Source organism: Astatotilapia calliptera, chromosome 23, assembly GCF_964374335.1.
Source record: "Astatotilapia calliptera chromosome 23, fAstCal68.1, whole genome shotgun sequence".
NCBI lineage: Eukaryota > Metazoa > Chordata > Actinopteri > Cichliformes > Cichlidae > Astatotilapia > Astatotilapia calliptera.
The window spans coordinates 47561606-47584429 of NC_137443.1; the positions used below are offsets into that span (position 1 = coordinate 47561606).

Consider the following 22824-nt stretch of genomic DNA (forward strand, 5'->3'; position numbering starts at 1 on the left):
ATCCCTTTGGGCTGATGAAAGATGGAGTTTTGGGTTTTTTCTGGATGAAATTCAGAGTCATGCTATACCTCATTAATTCCCACTTCTGGGATCTGGGCAGACACATGTTGTACTGAATGACCACAGTTAGAAGGGATTTTCATGATCTTATCTCCTTTTTTAGGCCTCTTACTGCAGAAATGGTTTCATTGTCATCTAAAAGTGTCATGGTCGCAGCGTTTTGTGTTTCCTTTTGGTTTCATCTTGTGTTTTGTGCTAATTCTGATTTTGTATTAGTTCTTAGGGTTGAATCTGGTGTTTAGTGTTTTACCAGCCCTACCTGAGTCTTTCCTCTGTTCTGTTCGTGTCCCCAAGTTTGTATTGTAAAACAGTCTGTGTGTTTCCTGTTTTACTTTGAAGGTCTTGTGGTTCAGCTGTGCTCCCCTCCTGTGTGTCATTCCCCTCATTACCTCGTGTGTATTTATAGTGTGTGTCTGCCTGTGTTCCTTGTCGCGTCGTCTGCATTACTCTGTGTTAGTTGGTATTACTCCGTGTCTGTCTGTTCTCATCTCGTGTTCCAGGTTCATTAGTTTTTCCCAGGTTAGGTTCGTGTCTTTGTGCAGTCCTCGCCACCCTTGTTTCTGTTTATATTTCACCCTTTGTAAACAAACACTCACCTGCATCTAGCCGTTTCCTGCATCTTGGGTCCTCATTTAACTCCACCACACGTCTGCTGCCCCAGCCATGACAAAAAGTCTCTCATCTCATTGTTGATCATATAATTATTTACACTACCAGTCAAAAGTTTGGACACATCTTCTGATTGAATGGTTCTTCTTCATTTTTTACGACCTTCCACATTGTAGAGTCAGCGCTGCAACATAACTGAGCACGGCACATTAAAAATGCATACTTTATACGTATTTACATATATTTATGTATACGTATATATATATTTATCTGTACAGTGAACTTGAGATGACCACCAACACTGGCATACACATTCACAGTGTGTATCAGTGTCAATATTTACCAATAAACTTAAACAATGAGTTTTAATCAAAGAATCATGTGAGGCAGAGATATTTGTAAGGAGAAAGGATTTCTTCATGTTTTGAGGAAGTGCTGAAGACTGAAGTGACACAACTTCAACTTTATGAATGACACTGATTGATTTTATTATTTTGATATGATGTTGCATTTATTAATGATGGCTGCTGCTCCTGTCTCTTCCATCAGGTGAAGAATGCTGCTCATGCTCGTCCGGCAGGTCCTGCTACTCCTGTCGCATCTCCAGCCGCTCCTGCTCCTCCTTCAGTTCCTGTTGCTCCTGCAGGGACAGGAAAAACGCGTGGGAGCAGCGCCCTCTCGCTAATGTGCGAAAGGGCGCTGCTCCCACATAAAATCTGGCCGCACAAGATTACCCGCTCTGAGCCCTTCCTGCAAGAGTGCGCAACGCCCACGCCACCACACAATCCAGTCCACCTCTCAAACACGCACCAGATTACACCACTCGGAGCTCCTCCTGCACGCACACGAGAGTTGGCCACACCCAGCCACCACTCAATCTGGGGCATCTCTCGCACGTGCACTGAGGAAAGGTCCATAACCTGGTCGGGAGGGGGTATTCAGGAGGTTCAACGCTGGAACATTGAACACTCCAACCTCCTCCTGCACGCACACAAGAGTTGGCCACACCCAGCCACCACTCAATCCGTGCCACCTCTCGCATGCGCACCAGATTACACCACTCCGAGCTCCTCCTGCACGTGTGCGAGAGGGGGCCACACCCAGCCACCACTCAATCCGGGCCACCTCTCACACGTGCACTTAGGAAAGGTCCATAACCTGGTCCGGGAGGAGGGATTCAGGAGGTTCAACGTTCTACAGATGAACCTCACACTCTGAGCTACTCCTGCACACCTCTTGCACATGCACAAGATTACGCCACTCGGAGCTCGTCCTGCAAGATGGCGCCACAACCAGCCACCACTCAATCTGGGCCACCTCTCACAAACCCACTGAGGAACGATCCATAACCTGGTCCGGAAGTGGGGGGGAGGAGGCTCAACGTTCCAGCGTTGAACCTCACACTCCTGCACGTGCGCAAGAGAGTGTCACACTGGACAAACTCTTGCACTCGCAACAAGATTACACCCTTCCAAGCCCCTCCTACACGCGCACGAGAGGGGGCCACACCCAGCCACCACTCAATCCGGGCCACCTCTCGCACGCGCACCAGATTATGTCACTCTGAGCTACTCCTGCACAAGATTACCCACTCTGTGCCCTTCCTGCAAGAGTGCGCAACGCCCACGCCACCACGCAATCCAGTCCACCTCTCAAACACGCACCAGATTACACCACTCGGAGCTCCTCCTGCACGCACACGAGAGTTGGCCACACCCAGCCACCACTCAATCTGGGGCATCTCTCGCACGTGCACTGAGGAAAGGTCCATAACCTGGTCGGGAGGGGGTATTCAGGAGGTTCAACGCTGGAACATTGAACACTCCAACCTCCTCCTGCACGCACACAAGAGTTGGCCACACCCAGCCACCACTCAATCCGTGCCACCTCTCGCACGCGCACCAGATTACACCACTCCGAGCTCCTCCTGCACGTGTGCGAGAGGGGGCCACACCCAGCCACCACTCAATCCGGGCCACCTCTCACACATGCACTTAGGAAAGGTCCATAACCTGGTCCGGGAGGAGGGATTCAGGAGGTTCAACGTTCTACAGATGAACCTCACACTCTGAGCTACTCCTACACACCTCTTGCACATGCACAAGATTACGCCACAACCAGCCACCACTCAATCTGGGCCACCTCTCACAAACCCACTGAGGAACGATCCATAACCTGGTCCGGAAGTGGGGGGGAGGAGGCTCAACGTTCCAGCGTTGAACCTCACACTCCTGCACGTGCGCAAGAGAGTGTCACACTGGACAAACTCTTGCACTCGCAACAAGATTACACCCTTCCAAGCCCCTCCTACACGCGCACGAGAGGGGGCCACACCCAGCCACCACTCAATCCGGGCCACCTCTCGCACGCGCACCAGATTATGTCACTCCGAGCTACTCTTGCACGCGCACAGGATCACACCACACCCACGCCACAAAAACACTCCGGTCCCCTCCACACTGAGTTTAGAAAAGTTCAACATTAACGTGGACACTGCATGTCCCCTTAACATTTCCACTTTAGCAAATGTCACCTGCTGAGCGGTCCTTACTGCACTCTTCAAAAGGTTTCAATCTATTAATAATATGACAACATTCATTTGAACAAAACACATTCTAATTAAAATAATCGACCTGATTTATGGCACAAATCTCACTTTTTTTTTTAGGAAAGAGAAGCACACACACACACACACACACACACACACACAGTTTCTGTAGCCAAACAAAAGATAACAGATCCTAGGATACAAACATTTTCATTCCTCTTAGATTTTAGCAGTTACTCAGAGTCTAGCGGTAGGCAGGAAAATGAACACAAACATGATTTGTCTAAGAACAGGCTGTAAGATAGTACTTGCTTGGTTATATCACACTAAAGAAATTACAAAATGTGAGCACCCATGTACATGCATGCAGCGAATATCAAATTCTACTCTTTAAAGCATTTATGCAGCAAGAAGGTACCTTTGAACAGCGGTCTCCAACCTTTTTTGCACCACGGACCGGTTTATGCCCGACAATATTTTCACGGACCAGTGTCTCAGATAAATACAACAAAATAAAACTAGTATCAGTATCGAAAAAAAGAAGATTTATTCATAACACATGTGAAAAGACCCAGGAAAACCGAGTTAACAATAAAAACGATAACAAAATAACGCTTAAAACCGATAAAAACCCTGAAAACCAGACATTTCACACCTGAGCCTCAACTCTCGCGGCCCGGTACCAAACGACTCACGGACCGCTACCGGTCCGAGGCCCGGGGGTTGGGGACCCCTGCCTTAGAACAGCCAGTCCGTGAAAATATTGTCGGGCATAAACCGGTCCGTGGCGCAAAAAAGGTTGGGGACCGCTGCCTTATGCTGGGCTCACACTGTGCGATTTTTGGCCCATTTTGAGCCGATTTTTGAGTCGTGCGACCGTTTTGGCGATCGGCCCGATTTTGGCCTTCATCGTGCGTCATGCATCGTATAGTATACGTGGGGTAACGAGACGCGATTAACCCCTCACGACCAGCTCCCGATCATCAATCGCTTGGTCGTGAGCGACCCTCGCGACCGTCGTGAGGGTGTCACCGCAGTTTGTCACACTGCGCACGCGCAAACACAAATGTCAGCGAAAAAGACGGAGCAGCACAGCAGTGCAGCGTGTGATCTGGACACAAGCGATGGAGGAACAACTTGTAGAACTTTGGAAAGCTCATCCGAGCCTTTTCGATGTGGCCTCACAAAATGATCACGACCACAACAACCGTGAAAATAGTTGGATCTACATGCTGCTCAATCACAGCTGATCAATGTTTTTCATTAGCAATTTAGCAAAGTTGATGGTGGTGGTGTGTCTGTGTGAGTGAAAGACAGAGAGAGCGAGCGACAGAATTTCTGTTATAACCTTCATTTTATGGAGGCACAGTGTGAGCACTCAGGTCGCATCAGAGCATCGGGCGGTATAGTGTGAGACCCTGCATCGTGACCTATGACCCCTGCGAGTCAACGTACAGTTTGAGCAGGAGCTGAAAAAATCGCACAGTGTCTGCCCAGCATTAGAAGACCAACACATGTACAGGTCCCTCCACACTGTGTTTAGAAAAGTTGAACATAAACGTGGACACTGCATGTCCCCTTAATAATTCCACTTTAGCAAATGTCACTTGTCGAGCGGTCCTTACCTTAAAAAATAATCTCTTTTTCTTTCCTCTCCTCTCTTTTTCTCCTCTGTAATCCAAAGTGCATGTACCAGCTCTGCCAGCATTTTTCAAAATGTGTTTTTTCCATAAATGCTATGACAACATTCATTTGAACAGAACGCATCTGACGCATTTGCTAAGCTCCACCCCCGGCTACTGTTGAGCAGTACCTGGTTACCTGGTTTCTATATTTCTCCATGTAGCACAGTGTCTTGTTAATTTATTAGGTTGAGTCGTTTAAAAGAACATGTCACAAACTTGTATTGATTCACAAATACACCACCTAATCATATGTGATAAGTTGGGACTAAATTTAAGTTGTGTAATGGTCAAGCAACTTGATAGCACAGTGTAATTGTGCGAAATTAATCAAAGCACCCCCAAAGATTTCTTACTTTTTTGAGAATATTTGCTGTTTGTGTGACACACTACTAAAAATATAAAAAGCATACAGTACTGTACTTGTTTGAGGCGTAATATTTTAACAACAAAAGTATAGATAACCCCCCCTCCCAAAATGGTTTGTTCCAGCTCTCCCCTACTCTGACTCTAGCGCTCTGGCTGCCAGAGCGATGGTGGCTGAGACGCAGCGGTGCAGAGGTGTAAGTGCCTGGCTTAAAACAGGGCATGTTAGCTGCATTTAACCTTCAGTTACTCTTTCTACAGTTAGGTAGGAGTCAGACCATGTTTCTTTTTAGCTGAAAAGCATTACACCAGGTAACCTGCAGTGTTGAAAACGTGTTTTCCGACAATGTTTGCTGCCCTACAATCCGTCCTACTCTGTAGTAAATTCAGCGACATTTGACCCGTCCTGTTGCTCCCATTGAAATGTATACAGCCTATTTAAAATCTAAAACTTTAGATTGTCCGCAGCCTGCTGTTGTTACCACTGTCCTGTTTGAAATGGATGCTAACTGACTGAATGCCCATTAACCTTATAACTGTTGTGTGCGTGTGTGTTTGTGTACAGAGAGACAGCCAGGTTCATAATGGATATAAGGACGTTTTTTCAAAAAAAGGAGCCACATCAGGTAAAAGTGTAAGATCAAATGATCCGTCAATCAAGAATAATGTTGGATCAGTGTATCAATGTTTATATCTTTTATTAGATGTTCATGTGGTTTGGTTATTTGCCTTTTGGTTGAAAGTACACTGAGAGGACTTTTTGTTAGTGATCTTAACAGAATTTTTTTCATATTAATGTAATTTTTCATCTCATTGCATACAATCTATTTGTGTATGATTGTCAGTGCAAAGGGAGCGAGGAAAGAGGGAACGTGAGGAGAAAGTACAAGGTCAGGAAGAAGCAGGTAAGAAAACAGACAGGGAGCAGTGACGGGCACAACAGAAACTGTTAAACTGACAAAGAGAAATACATACATGCAAATGCATACATATATGTCCAACCAGAGCATGTTGGTTGATGTTTAAGTGATTGCCTTCTTGTCTTTGGTGTGTAGTGGTACATTTCTCATGACATGCCATCTCTTTCTCATGTATTCACGTCATCCTCTTAAACTAAAGATTTAAGTAAAATTCATATACAGACAATGTGTGAAAAAACAGTTTATTTTTTGATATATATTGGTTATGCATTGATCAAAAAAATAGTTGATGTGTAATGTTATCACAGGTACCTGCAGCCCAAATGAGAACATCATTATACACATAATTTAATCACATCTCCCTGTCCTCCACTCTCCCCACCTTCACCCAGTATGTTACCTGCTACACCAGAGACAATAAAACATTGGACTTATTGTATGCCAACACCAAGGAGGCATACAGCTCATCACCTCTCCCTCCCCACAGGGAACTGTGCTGGCACCGTTCCTCTTCACCCTCTACACTGCAGACTTCTCCATCAACTCCCCACGCTGCCACCTACAGAAGTTCTCTGACGACTCTGCCATAGTCGCCTCATCACAGGTGAGGACGACTCCGAGTACAGACGGTGGACTCTGGACTTTGTAGACTGGTGTCAGCAGAACCACCTGCTGATAAACGCCGGGAAAACCAAGGAGTTGGTGGTGGACTTCCGGAGACGCAGACCCACCACACTGACAGCGGTGAACATCCAGGGAGTGGACATTGAGATAGTGGACTCTTATAGGTACCTGGGTGTTCACCTGAATAATAAACTGGACTGGAGCCACAACACTGATGCTCTTTACAGGAAGGGTCAGAGCAGACTCCACCTGCTGAGGCGGCTGAGGTCATTTGGAGTCCAGGGAGCGCTTTTAAAGACCTTCTATGACTCTGTGGTGGCATCTGTCATTTTTTACAGTGTGGTATGTTGGAGCAGCAGTTTATCAGCAGCTGAGACGAAGAGGTTGGATAAACTCATCAGGAAGCCCAGCTCTGTTCTGGGATGCACCCTGGACCCAGTGCAGGTGGTGGGAGACAGAAGGACTGTGGCCAAAATAACATCTCTGATGGACAGAGTCTCCCACCCCATGCATGTAAATGCTGCTGAACTGCAGAGCTGCTTCAGTGACAGACTGCTGCATCCTCGATGCATGAAGGAGCGTTTCTGCAGGTCCTTCCTCCCTGCAGCTGTCAGACTGTACAACCAGAACTGCTCCCAGCAAACATACAGTGGGGCAAAAAAGTATTTAGTCAGCCATCGATTGTGCAAGTTCCCCCACTTAAAATGATGACAGAGGTCAGTAATTTGCACCAGAGGTACACTTCAACTGTGAGAGACAGAATGTGAAAAAAAATCCATGAATTCACATGGTAGGATTTGTAAAGAATTTATTGGTAAATCAGGGTGGAAAATAAGTATTTGGTCACCTCAAACAAGGAAAATCTCTGGCTCTCACAGACCTGTAACGTCTTCTGTAAGAAGCTTTTCTGTCCCCCACTCGTTACCTGTATGAATGGCACCTGTTTGAACTCATCATCTGTATAAAAGACACCTGTCCACAGCCTCAAACAGTCAGACTCCAAACTCCGCCATGGCCAAGACCAAAGAGCTTTGGAAGGACACCAGGAAAAGTATTGTAGACCTGCACCAGACTGGGAAGAGTGAATCTACAATAGGCAAGCAGCTTGGTGTGAAAAAATCAACTGTGGGAGCAATCATCAGAAAATGGAAGACATACAAGACCACTGATAATCTCCCTCCATCTGGGGCTCCACGCAAGATCTCATCCCGTGGGGTCAAAATGATCATGAGAACGGTGAGCAAAGATCCCAGAACCACACGGGGGGACCTGGTGAATGACCTGCAGAGAGCTGGGACCAAAGTAACAAAGGTCACCATCAGTAACACACTACAACGGCAGGGAATCAAATCCCGCAGTGCCAGACGTGTTGCGCTGCTGAAGCCAGTGCATGTCCAGGCCCGTCTGAAGTTTGCCAGAGAGCACATGGATGATACAGCAGAGGATTGGGAGAATGTCATGTGGTCAGATGAAACCAAAGTAGAACTTTTTGGTATAAACTCAACTCGTCGTGTTTGGAGGAAGAAGAATACTGAGTTGCATCCCAAGAACACCATACCTACTGTGAAGCATGGGGGTGGAAACATCATGCTATGGGGCTGTTTTTCTGCCAAGGGGACAGGACGACTGATCCGTGTTAAGGACAGAATGAATGGGGCCATGTATCGTGAGATTTTGAGCCAAAACCTCCTTCCATCAGTGAGAACTTTGAAGATGAAACGAGGCTGGGTCTTCCAACATGATCCAAAACACACCGCCCGGGCAACAAAGGAGTGGCTCCGTAAGAAGCATTTGAAAGTCCTGGAGTGGCCTAGCCAGTCTCCAGACCTCAACCCCATAGAAAATCTGTGGCGGGAGTTGAAAGTCCGTGTTGCTCGGCGACAGCCCCAAAACATCACTGCTCTCGAGAAGATCTGCATGGAGGAATGGGCCAAAATAGCAGCTACTGTGTGTGCAAACCTGGTAAAGACCTATAGTAAACGTTTGACCTCTGTTATTGCCAACAAAGGTTATGTTACAAAGTATTGAGTTGTATTTTTGTTATTGACCAAATACTTATTTTCCACCCTGATTTACCAATAAATTCTTTACAAATCCTACCATGTGGATTCATGGATTTTTTTTTTCACATTCTGTCTCTCACAGTTGAAGTGTACCTCTGGTGCAAATTACTGACCTCTGTCATCATTTTAGGTGGGGGAACTTGCACAATCGGTGGCTGACTAAATACTTTTTTGCCCCACTGTACATGTTTACGTCTGCGCTGTAACTGCAATAATTTAATCACTACAACCTGAGTTTGCCTCTTATCTGTAGTTAATTTTATTTAATTTAATAACTGTACAGTACTCTGTTTATAGTAACCATTCTCCTTGATGTAAATATGTAAGAAAAATTGTGTATGTTTCTGTTCTGTGTCCTGGTTGTTTGTATTTGTGTCTTTCTGGCTGCTGTTACAACCAAATTTCCCCTTGTGGGACAATTAAAGGATTATTCTATTCTATTCCTACTACCAGCAAGCACACATCTTCTAACTGTGTACAGCAGTATCCAATATGTCTATATCCATATAGACGACTGGATACAGCTATAACTGAGAGCTGCATTATTGTTCACAGGACACTTGCTGACTAAACTCCCCAAATCTGAGGTTCCTCTGTGATCTGGGTCGTGGCGGTTGGTGCACCATTAGAGACTACTACTGCCATAACCAGTACTGACCTTAAGCGTTTGGGGGACTGTTTAAAGAGGTAATATGCACCCCACCCCAATAAAAAAGGGAAAGGATTCAAGCTGGTAACAGCTTTAAGCATAACAAACAAATGACACCAACTGCCTTGACTAAAACAATGCTGTTTTTGGAATAGAATGAGGGGACGCCTCGTCATTTTCCTACTTTTGTGTTCTGGTGGTTTGTCCGTGTTTTGAAATTTAAAGTAAGTGAAAGAGTCATTGCCTATAAACTTCAGCACCATGGACAGTTCACTGACTACCCGAAAGAAGAATGGGACATGTCAAAATGCTGAGGGAAAGAAATTAGGCAGGTTACACATGCTGAGTAAAATAAATATTTTACTAATAACTTAAACTTAATATTATCATTACTGCACCCTCGTGTGTTTGAATATCAAGAATATCTAATAAATCTGGGCAAGAGGTGATAGATGCTCCTGACCTCAGATGCATTTCTGAGCTTTTGCTTTGAGTCACACGTCAGAGCTGAGGTTGGGATACAGTTCAGCTAAATTGCTGCTGTAGAAAAAACTAAGACCATACAGACCAGTGGTTTCCTTCACAGACACAGTACTGTACTTTGGTCAAATGCTCCTTAATATCCACATCACCAAATATTGTGCCCATCTTTAAGTGGTTTCGGAGAGCCTGCTTCATGTCCCCACTTCCATATTTAATCCCCAACAGTGTGTGAAATTACTCCATCAAACTGAGCATTCCCTAATGTCTGTACTGAGTTCACAAGAGGGAGGAGAATATCTCTCTTGAACTGTTCAGTGTATGTTACCACCAGGGGAAAGTCTGCATTTTTAGACTCATACTGAAATTGGTGATTTGCTTTTCAGATTTATGTGGCAGAAAGGGAAGTGTCATCTCCAAGTCTTATATCTCGATCATCCCTTTGGGCTGATGAAAGATGGAGTTTTGGGTTTTTTCTGGATGAAATTCAGAGTCATGCTATACCTCATTAATTCCCACTTCTGGGATCTGGGCAGACACATGTTGTACTGAATGACCACAGTTAGAAGGGATTTTCATGATCTTATCTCCTTTTTTAGGCCTCTTACTGCAGAAATGGTTTCATTGTCATCTAAAAGTGTCATGGTCGCAGCGTTTTGTGTTTCCTTTTGGTTTCATCTTGTGTTTTGTGCTAATTCTGATTTTGTATTAGTTCTTAGGGTTGAATCTGGTGTTTAGTGTTTTACCAGCCCTACCTGTGTCTTTCCTCTGTTCTGTTCGTGTCCCCAAGTTTGTATTGTAAAACAGTCTGTGTGTTTCCTGTTTTACTTTGAAGGTCTTGTGGTTCAGCTGTGCTCCCCTCCTGTGTGTCATTCCCCTCATTACCTCGTGTGTATTTATAGTGTGTGTCTGCCTGTGTTCCTTGTCGCGTCGTCTGCATTACTCTGTGTTAGTTGGTATTACTCCGTGTCTGTCTGTTCTCATCTCGTGTTCCAGGTTCATTAGTTTTTCCCAGGTTAGGTTCGTGTCTTTGTGCAGTCCTCGCCACCCTTGTTTCTGTTTATATTTCACCCTTTGTAAACAAACACTCACCTGCATCTAGCCGTTTCCTGCATCTTGGGTCCTCATTTAACTCCACCACACGTCTGCTGCCCCAGCCATGACAAAAAGTCTCTCATCTCATTGTTGATCATATAATTATTTACACTACCAGTCAAAAGTTTGGACACATCTTCTGATTTAATGGTTCTTCTTCATTTTTTACGACCTTCCACATTGTAGATACAAACTGAAGACATTTAATATATGAAAGAATAAGATATATGAAACAAGATATATGGAATTATGTAGCAAAGAGATAATTGATGAATAACTAAATATGTCTTATATTATAGATCCCTGAAAGTAGCCAGCTTTTGCCTTTTGACAGTGCTGCAAACCCTTGACTCAGTGAGAATCATGATGAAATACTTTTAACATCACAGGTGTGCTCGCTCAGTGGAGACAGATGAGACTGTGTAAATCAGGCCTTTATGGTCAAAGAGCTGTTAAGAAACCAGGACAAAGGAAAAGCAACCAGCAGAAGAGATTTTTTGGGCCAAGAAACAAAGGAATGACCATTAGACCAATGGAAATCCGTGCTTTGGTCTGTGAGTCCAAATTTGAGATCTCTGGTTCCACCTGCAGTGTCTTCGTGCGACGCAGAAAAGGGTCAACGCATGGTCTCTACATGCATGGTTCCCACCATGAAGCATGGAGGAGGAGATGTGATTTCAAACTTGAACGCACACTGAACCAGCACGGCTACCACAGCATCCTGCAGCAACATGCCATCCCATCTGGTTTGTGTGTAGTTGGATCATCATTTAATTTTCAACACCAGGAGTGTGATGGAGTGCTGCGCCAGATGGCCTAGCTTCCACAGTCACCTGACCCAATGGTTTGGGATGAGACGGACTAGTGCAGGCAAAAGGGCCAACAAGTGCTCAGCATCTTTGGGAACTCCTTCAAGACTGTTGGAGAAACATTTCAGGTGACGACCTCATCCCACATAGCTGACGGGTCTGGCCTGGATCTGGTGTCACGCCGGCACTGCTGGCTGACTTCTGGCATGGTAAGTGGTTTGTCATCCAGACATGGGCCAGGCCTGGCGTAGATGGCACTGCTTATGTGATGGCATGCTACATCTGGCCTGATTGTGGTTTGGTGTATGTGGCCCAGGCTCATAGAAAACAGGTCTAAACCGGATCCAACGTCAAGCTGGCACTTCTGACTGACTGGTGTCATGGCAGGGTGCATGTCAACCAGATGTGGGCCAGGTCTGGCAATGAGGCACTATTTAAGTTCCTATTTTCCTATTTTAGTTAGAAGACCCAAATGACATGTTGCAATACTATACTGCTATGGTAGCCAACGTTTCAAATGCAGGTTTGACAGGTTTGTGGGTGTAATGATAATAATAATGATAATAATAATAATGCATTTTATTTGAGGGCGCCTTTCAGAAACCCAAGGTCACCTTACAAAGAACAACATTAATAAAAGGAACAACAGTCATAAAATACATAAAACAAGTTAAAATTGCGAAACAGAGCTTGACAACAGATAAAATCAGCACTAAAGCGAATAAACCAGTTTAAACAGATGTGTTTTGAGTTGTGACTTAAATATGGAAACATACATTTTATCCAAACCCTAGTAAGGGTTTACTCATGTTTGCCAGTGGGTGGCTGTAGCTCAGGAGGTAGAGCAGGTCACCAAATGATCAGAAGGTTAGTGGTTCGATTCCTGGCTCCTCCAGTCTGCATGTCAAGAGTATGAATGTAGTTAGGAAGCACTCAGCTTAGAGAAAGTTTGTCTATGTGGCGTGTTGTATAGAGAACTTTGAGTAACCTGGGAGAGTAGAAAAGTGCTACATAAGAAGCAGTCCATTCACTGTGTGAACAGGGTTCTGTCATGCTGTTGTTGCACTATTATGTTCCGGCACATTTCGTTATTACATGGCTTGATTAAGGTACACATTAGGCTGACATCTGTGGCCAGTGTTGAAACTGTTCTGGGCCAGCACAGCACCACCAGTGTGAATGCAACTGGTCCATGTGTGGGCCATCTCTGGCAAACCAGATCTGGGCTACCAAAGGGCCGTCATTCTTTCCGGTATGTGGGCCATGTGTAAGCACATTGTGTGATCTGGTATGTGGGATGAAGTTCATGGAGAGAATGCCAAAGGGTGGCTATTTTGAAGAATGTAAAATATAAAACATGTTTTGAGGAACTTCACACTTTTTTGTTTACCACAGAATTCTATATGTGTTCATTCATGGTTTTGATGCCTTTGATGCCTGCTGTGTAAACAGTCATGAAAATAAAGAAAAACCATTAAATGAGAAGGTGTGTCCAAACCTTTGACTGGCAGTGTATATATTTATATATAAGACTTAAATAAGCACCGCAAAGAGACTCAAACGCTGCTCTGTAATTTTGGAACGTGCAGTAATTAACTTTAGGCTGTGGGTGCTGCACAGCATGAGCAGTGTTGTTTTGTTTTTGTTTCTCTGTATTTTTCCCTTTATCACATAACTGCCCTCTGCATTTTGAGACATCAGCCTCTCAGTCTAACCTCTTAACGACATCATCTCAGTGCTTTCTCCAGCATTTGCTGGTTCGTGGAAGGTGTGTCATCATTTGCAGCGTCTGTCTTTAAAACATTAATATCCTGTAGCTGGAAGGGATCTAAAATTACCATTTTATTAATAGAATATGCTCTAATGTGCTAACTTGGCTTACCAGAGTGCTGAAGTATTTCACTTGTAACATTGTCATTTCCACGAGTTGCTAGTTCATCAAGCTGTAAAGCTTGGTCGTCATTATTTCTCTTATTTCTACTCTCCTTGTGATTAGCAGCCCACCTCAGTCGTTCAGCTGAGATGCTCAGAACTGCTCAGAAAAAGGTGATGGAGCAGAGAAAGAGGCCACTTTTGGGGCACATGTTCTTTTGTTGTCTAATATTTTAGTGATTCATTTATTTCAACACCAGTAGGTTATGTGTGTTTCTTTTTTCTGTCACAATTAAAGCTACTTACTGTGCTGACAGTGACAGCTTAACATCAGCTGGGCTCCTTTGAAGGGTAGGACCTATTTCATTTCAGATGAGTGAAACAAAGACAGCTGGTTGATATAGTGAAGGGTTTATGGTAGTTTATGGCTCGAAGCAGTATTTCTTGCAAATGATTTTCACTCCTTGTGGAAGAAAACTGATAACATAGCATTTGGTTTTTACTTGCTGGTTATAAACAGCCTCATTTCTAAACTCTTTAGTTTGCTGAATGCACGAAAATGCATTTCCCCACTCCTCTCTGCTCTTATCACAGCTCTCCTTTCTCTGCTTTCCCATCTCCAGCTTTTGCAAACTTAACCACAAATTTAGTAAAAAAAGATGCATTGAGCTGAACTTCATGTTTTTAAATTAAAGTATTTCACATAGACTAGAGAATATCAACCTGCTAATTCTCAGGAGTGACTTATTAGCATCCCTAAACTAACATTTTGGTACAACAGCACTGTGAGTCAACGTTCAATGCCAAGTTATTTACCGGGATTGGCTGAAGGACATGACATCACAAGTCCTTCCTCGTCTCTCTTCCTCTCTCGCGCTCCTTCTTTACAGGCTGTGAGAGAACGAACGTGCGGTGCGCGCGAGAACGAGAACCCTGTGGCTGAAGCTGAGCGGGCACGTTTTGGATTTGCGATCAATGAGCGAAGCCTGGGATATGGATAGGTGTTAAGTCTATAACAGCTGTTAATTTATTTTTGTCGCCGTTATTATTATTATTATTATTATTATTATTATTATTATTATTAGAAAACGCATCCAGGGAGGGAAACTACACTATGAAAACTGGTTAAAGAGAAAACACCACACAAGCAGGAGGAACATAATGTGAACTGTGAGTGTGCTTGACGGAAAAGCGGAGCGGAGGATAACATCATCTACGCAAGGGTGACAGTGGGTAGAAAACTTGGAGAAAGAAAAACAACGTGGACGAGAGCAAAAAGAGAAAAGGAGGGAGAGAAAAGTCTCGTCTTGGCTGTTGTCGGTTCAGCGCCATGAATCATGAGTAACGACAGTAACGGAGTTGGAGGGCTTCAGCCTCTCTGGAACATCAATGGTGAGTGGTTTTTGGGAATATTTTTCTGCTTTGCCAATAAGCTTTGAGTATGTTCACTTGCGTGTGATGTTAAATGACTTACAGGACAAAAACTATACAGGTCTTCCATATAAATGTCATCAGTTGTGCAGTCCATTGACTTGTAAAGAAATATTGTCACAGCGGTTTATGCCTTCCTGAAAAGGTGGGTGAAGTGAGTTTAAGGACGTCTTGGGCGTAATTTAAATGGATTTTATACAGATACGAAAAAGCCGACAGCAGCCTTGTTTGAACAGCCAGACCCGCTAAATTATTCTCAGTTTTATTTATACAGCGCCAAATGACAACAGGGCGCTTTATATGGTAAGGCATATAACAATAACACAGTCCTTTGGTAAATGTAAAGAAAATACGTATCAGAAATACAAGTCAGTGAATTAATGTGCAATGACAAGTATGTTTTTTTGATTTATGAATGAACAAAAATGAAAACATTTTAATAATTAATATAACATCGCAAAATTCCACGACTAACATACACACACTGTTAAGGATGGACACACTGTGCGACTGAACTGCAGTAAATAAATAAGAGCTGTATTTATGCTTTCATATTTTTCTATTATCAGTAATATGCCCACTCAACTAATAAAATATGCTTTGATCAGCAGGTAAGTGATTTAATATTCACATGAACATCCTTGGGGGGGAGGTTAGATTTAATGAAATGCTGTTATCAGGTTCATATCCATAAGCACTCTTTCCTGAGTGCTTATGCTGCTATATATTATATTATATGTACAGAACAGCATTTCAAATGCAAAAAGAGTTCCAATATAAATATAATAAGACAATTGACAGCTTTTAGTTCCTGATAAAAACATCAGGGGGTCGATGTAACAACCCCTCTCCTCACCATTTATTCCTGTTTATCCCATCAACTTCCCCCCCATCAGTAAGTTATCTGATCTTCTCCTTCTTTTTGCTTCTCATATCTTCTCTCTTTCCCGATCTGTCCTATTTACACTGTACAGAGGGGGGAGTCTTTGTTCTGCTTATATGCATGTACATTGTATTTGACATGTAGATAAAACTAACTAGAATATGTCTGTGTGTGTGTACATGTAGCCATGCACAAAGGTGGCTGTGGCTCATATAACAGAAGCAGGTTATCTGTTAATTGCAGGGTTGGCTGTTTGCTTCCTGGCATCTCCTAGTGCCAGTTGCCCTTGAGCAAGATACTAAAGCCCAGGTTGCTGGTGACTGCAAACATTTTGTGTAAAATAAAGTGCTTTTATGACCTACTTAAGGTTCTATGTAAGCAGTGTGCGTAAACTGGAGAAAAATCTTTGTGTTTTTCAGCAGTGGTACAGAATGTTTATTGCTTTGATGTGTCTACTGCTTAAGCGATTAACAAAGAAAGCTTTTGTTTTTATGCGTTTGTAGTTATATGAATTAGTGTGAAAAGACCTTTGTTATTCTGATAGGTTATTATGCAGTGAGGGAAAACGTTACCAGTGTTACAATTCACAACATCTTCAGATACACCGTAGAAAACACAAAGTCTTACCTCCTTAGGTAAAGCTGAGTACTGCTACATATTGACAAGCATGCGTGCAAAACAAAAACTGAACAAATAAATACAGTGTGGTCTTTTCACACCACTGTGTTTATTGTTTGCACCCTTCCTGATTTCCTATTTATTTGTATATTTTGAAATATATTTATATATTTCAGACCAACAAACAAATGTAAATATTAGACAAAGATGACACAAGTAAACACAAAATGCAGTTTCTAAAAGGTGTTTATGATCAGGGGGAAAACAACCCACATGGCCCTGTGTGAAAAAGTGATTGCCCCCTAAACCTAATAAGTAGTTGGGCCACCCTTAGCAGCAACAGCCACAGTGATGTAACCGGCAATGAGTTCTTTACAACACGGTGGAGGGATAAGTCAGATTCAGGTCAGGACTAGGAAACTCCAACAGGTGGACCCCAAAACGTTGATTCTGTTCATGTGGACGTAGCGTTTTCAGTGGGAGAAACATTTCGTCTCTTCATCAGTCTCAGCTGACTGCAGGTTTCCCCAACCAAGTCACTGAGTAACAAAATGTTTCTCCCACTGAAACGCTACTTTTTGTGATTTCCTCACCTGGATGATCGACCATGCATCAAGACATTCAGAGGTGGTGGTGTTGGTGTAGATCATTGTCCTGCTGCAGAACCCAAATGCATTTCAACTGATGGCTGAACATCCTCCTTCAGGATGTTTTGGGAGGCAGCAGAATTCATGTTTCCCTTTACCACAAAAACTCTTCCAGGTCCTGACGTGGCAAAACAGCCCCCGGCCATCACACTACAACCACCATCTTTTAATGTTGCTGAAATGCTGTTAGAGTTATGCCAGATGTAATGGGACTCAACCTTCCAGAAAGTTCAGCTTTTGTCTCACCAGTCTATAGAATATTTCCCCAAAAGTCTTGGGGATCATCGAGATGGTTGTTTTGCAAATGTGAGACCTTTGTGTCCTTTTTGGTCAGCAATGGTTTTCTCTTTAAGCTGTTCCATAGTAGCCATTTTACCCCGTCTCTCTCTTATTGTTGAATCGTGAATTCTGACCTTTACTGAGACATGTGAAGCCTGCAGTTCTTTAATGTTGTTCTTGGGTTCTTTTGTGACCTCCATAAGTCATCGTTGTGCTCGTAGATAGGGCTGCTCGATTATGGCAAAAATGATAATCACGATTATTTTCACTGAAATTGAGATCTCGATTATTTGACGATATTTATTTAACCCTTTAAGACCTACTATAGAACCAAGTCCGCCAGAGCTTATATTATTTTTTTACATGTTGTAGTGCCATTTGTGGGAGCATTTCAAGTTGCTATACAACTGTTATAGCCCATATTTTAATAATATGTATGCATTAAGTCCATAGTAACTACATTAATTGCAAAAAAGTGCAATAAACTACAAAAAAATTGAAAATTGTTTTTGTTTTTTAACATATATTTCTACTTGGAGAAATTTAAGAGGCTTATCCCTCAAAACTTTAAATACAAAAAAGTTGCAAAAAATAGTTTCCCACCACAGGAAATTTATTTTGAGTGTCTTCATAGTTTTATTTTGGAGATACAGCAATTTTTATATACTGCAGGAAAAACAAAAACAATCCTATGATGCAAATTTGCAAAGAAAACAGCAGGTGCATCAAAATAAACTATTTCCAGCAGTGCAATTCGAGTTCTAAGCATCCCAGAAACTATTCAGAAAAGTCAAACATGACCAGTATAGGCTTTTAAGGCCTAAAAAACCCCCCAACATTTTCCGTGAAAATGACATCACTTCCGGTTTCGGGCAGGAAATGGCGGACATGTGATAGTTAGGGGTGAGTCTGTTTCAATGTGCGAAGTGTTACGAACAGCTGATCGGATCGGCAAAGCGTGTTTCTGGAATATTATGTTTTTGTTCCTGCAAGCGCTTTTTATGCAATTTATGTGGAAGGAAACTGTGACCGAGGACAAGCTGATGGCATAAGATGTAAGTTTCATATGCAAAACAAAATATTGCGCTAGCTTACACGGTTCTGGTTCTACAGGGATTTAAAAATAGTTACACAAAACAGTGTGCTGCTCTGACCGGCTTTAAAGGGTTAACAATAACAATGTATTGAATAATGACTTTAAAAAATAATATAAAATAGTGTGCAACACCACTGAAGTTTTTTTTTTTTTTCTTACCTCTTTTCAACCAGCGGCAGTCACTCTCCTCTCTAAATAACTTCTGCTTAGCTTTCCGAGCTTCCTTCGGGTCCTCTTAATCAGCGGTCTCAACCTTTTTTGCGCCACGGACCGGTTTATGCCCGACAATATTTTCACGGACCGGCCTTTAAGGTGTCGCGGATAAATGAGGGAGGGGCTAATAATCGGCTCAGTCATTTTTAATGATCGTTGAAAGCCCAGATCGTAATCGTGATTAAAATTCGATTAATTGAGCAGCCCTAATCGTAGAGTTATTTTTGGTTGGCTGGTCGCTCCTGGGAAGGTTCACCACTGTTCCATGTTTTCGCCATTTGTGGATAATGGCTCTCACCGTGGTTCAGTGAGAGAGCCAGTGGGGCTCTCACTGCTTCATTTTGTCAGACTGGTTCTATTTAAGGGATTTCTTGATTCAACAGGTCTGCCAGTAGTCAGGCCTGAGTGTGTTTAGTGAAACTGAAATGCTTAAACTTAAAAATGCATTTTGTATTTACTTAGATGATCTCTGTCTAATATTAAAACGTGTTTGATGATCTGAAACATGTAGATTTGATAAATATGGAAAACACTAGGAAATCAGGAAGGGGCAACACTTTTCACATATATTATGTAACATGTATTATGTAAATACATGTTACATAATAAAATATGTTGAAATTAAAAAAACAAACCCAAAACCCCAAACAAAACTTATGTGAGACAATAAGTGTAATGTGTGCTTTTGGGAAATTACCTGAAATATGAGCATGCTTTGTGGCAATGCCCTGCCTGACGTTGGGGGTTCTTAGCCACACACAGCAGTGACAGAAGAAGTCTGATTACTAACTGCCTTAGTAATCAAGCTAAAATGACATTTCTTTAGCAAATAAAGCTGAGGCCTTGAGGCAACTGTGAGAAGCTAAAGAAATAGAAACAACTCAGATTTAGTATCCTGTATAATCAGGTAAAAGAAAACACAATTTGTGATAAATGAAAGCAGTAAAATGTACTTTTGAAGAACTAAATGTTAGTGTGAAAACACCCTTTATAGTAATGTAATGTAATAAATGATCTGAAAATACAGGCCTTTGAAATAGAACCACAACAGCAACCCCACATTTCCATGAGATTTCCATCAGTGATGGGGGGCATTTAAAAGTTGATGTGTACTGTTAGCCGACGCGTATGGATCAGTAATTAAGGTTTGACTCTCATCCTCGACTGGAGCAGCTGATGGGTGTCATCAGGACGCTACAGCACAGAGCGAACACCATCCCCACAGACACAGCAGCCAGAAAATCCCATCAAACAGGCCCTGAGTAAATGTGGTTATCTAAGCTGAATGTTTGTCAAAGCTGGGAAGAAAGGTCCAGGTGATCCAGGAGAGAAGAAGGACAACTGCTGCAGTCAGCTGAGACCGAAGAAGTCACCTGGATGATGAAACGTTTCTCCCGCTGAAGACGCCACGTCCAGATGAACAGAATCGAGTTTATGGGAAGAAATATACCAGTAATCTAAGATCTGTAATTCCACATGAGAAGCTAGATAAGCTTATGCTGTACACGATCTTAATAAATGTGTCCGAGGCACTTTTCTCCTCCTGTAGTGAATCAGCATCAAAGCTTTCTTTACATATTACACAATTTTGATATTTAATTACCCCGAGCAGTGATTTTTACTTTAACTCGATCCCTTGTTTTGTTGTTCTTTTCATTTGTGTATTTATTTCAATATATTGGGTTTTTTTATGAAGATCATATTGTCATAGCATGTACTTCCAAATTTATTCTTGGGTATAAAAGATTGATCTCATCTCCTAAAACTGGTCGGTGAGCAGTGATACTTATCCTTTGACTAAACAATACAAACTAACTGAGAAAAGATGCTTCTAGGCCTACTAGATCATTGCTAATGTTTATGTGAGAAGCTCTCTAAAAATTGGAATGTGGGAAGATTTATCATTCATAAAAGCTGAAATCACTCTACTTCTATTAAATTAGTTTACCAGCGTTATCTACCAGAGCTGGAAGCGAGTGTGGGGAAATGAACCTACTGTAGGGGATATGGCACTGAATAGAATTATAACGCACCACATGAATAACAATAAATGTAATTATATGTAAAGGATATATTATTATTTTTATGATGAAATGCAGCAATATGCAGAATTATACCACTTAACCAGTCTAAACAGCTTACAGCAACTCATAGTCAGTTTAATGAATATAATAAAATACTTTAGGAGGGAATTCAACACAAACAGAAGTAAGAAGAGGCCACATTGATTGACAGAAATGAAAATTATCAGCCTAGAGAGGACTGAATTCAACGACACCCCAAATAATGAAGTGAAGAATGATGAGGCAAGCTCATTCATTTTGAATTTCCTCGCAGCAATTCAAAATGCTACATTTAGACATTCATACCAACTACTCAGTAGTTTGCAACGTACTTGTATGCATGCCCAGTCGGGGCATTCTCCTAATGAGACAATCAGTTGTGCAGTTGTGTACTGGGGGTCTCCCAGATCTGGACCAGGGCATCATTGAGCTCCTGGATCATCTGAGTTGTAAGCTGGGGGGGGGGGGGTCAGATGGACTGAAACATGTCCCAAAGCTGTTCTATTGGATTTAGGTGAGGCTAGTGTGGGGGGCCGGTCAGTGGTATCAATTCCTTCATCCTCCAGGTATTATTATGCATCTTGGACATACTGTGAGACCCCATGCTGGTGCAGCTTGTCCTGGGTTCCCCTAGTCAGGGTGCCGTTGCCTAGCCTATAGTTTTGTACGTCCCTCCATGGATGTGCCTCCCCAGACCATCACTGACCAAACCAGTCATACTGAATATGTTAGATGGTTAATGATTTTCCATTGCTGTCTAGCTCTCCTACAATATCTTCGATGCTCTTGAGACGTTACTGGGAGACACAGCAACCTTGGGCCAGTGGCATGTGTTGATGTGCCATCCTGGAGGAGATGGCACATCAACACTCATCCAACTGACTTCTTCAGTCTCAGCTGACTGCAGGTTTCCTCAACTTTACAAACAGTACATTTGCACAATGACAAACAGCCCACTGAATGAACAATGGACTTTCTCCCACTGAAAATGCTACATCCAGATGAACAGAATCAATATTTTTGGAAATTACATACCTGGATGACTGAGCATGCATCAAGACACAGTCAAAAAAGATGTATTTTTGTGACTGTATAAATATTTTAGCAAATTTTAGCAAATTACATGTAGAAAATACTTGCAGAATTTCTACTCTCTCAGTCATGAGACCTGCTTTTGTCTTTTATTTTGCCCCGTACATCTTGTCTCACCTTGTCCACCCACCAGATGTCCTCAGTTTTCCATTGTTTTCCATTCACCTGTCTGCACACACCCTCCTTACCTGCTCATTTTGAGTCCCATTGATGTTGAGATAGACATCAAAATTAAACGGCCCAGGTACAAACTTTATCCCGGCATTATACAACAATCATACCTGTGTTTCCTTTGTTTGGTCCCTAGATTTCAAATTCCTTTCCTGCTTGTGTAGCAAGCAACCTAAATGCTTATAGTTGCATTTAAAAACAGAATGTAGCAATCTGCACGGCTGGGTCCTCTGCATTCAGTTCCTTCTCTTTGCTTTCCTGTTACTATCTCTTGAGTTTTGCTTAAATTTCTCTAATCCAAGAGGAGAAAATGTACATACACATCAAAAATCAGTCATCCTCTCACAGATTTAGAGTGGTTCTGAGTGGTGTCCAAGTGTAGCAGGATCTTGCCTCCATTTAGAGCATGTGATTAAACCAATTAAGACTGAAAATGTAACAGAACAGTAGAACATTTCTCTCTCTTTTTCTTCCTTATTCTTGACAAAATGTTCAAGGGTTTCTAGAAAGTTGACACATTTGTAAACCTGAAAGCATTTGGCTCTTGGTCTTGC

At 42.6% G+C, this 22824-nt stretch overlaps 1 protein-coding gene and 1 long non-coding RNA gene across 2 annotated transcripts in view; one reads left to right on the forward strand and one right to left on the reverse strand.

Annotated features, from left to right (window-relative positions):
* Positions 1-1129: 1129 nt before the first annotated feature.
* Positions 1130-4986, reverse strand: LOC145424443 (uncharacterized). The gene is made up of 2 exons (XR_013905521.1): positions 4843-4986; positions 1130-1309 (listed from the first exon to the last, which is right to left on the reverse strand). It is a non-coding gene; the product is annotated as an uncharacterized LOC145424443 (long non-coding RNA).
* A 9696-nt stretch (positions 4987-14682) lies between these two features.
* LOC113018380 (muscarinic acetylcholine receptor M4-like) overlaps positions 14683-22824 on the forward strand; it is a 76358-nt gene continuing 68216 nt past the window's right edge. Inside the window, exon 1 of the mRNA XM_026161447.2 lies at positions 14683-15169. Coding sequence (XP_026017232.1) covers positions 15115-15169 — 55 coding nt within the window. The 5' untranslated portion in view covers positions 14683-15114. The remainder of the gene's footprint in view (positions 15170-22824) is intronic.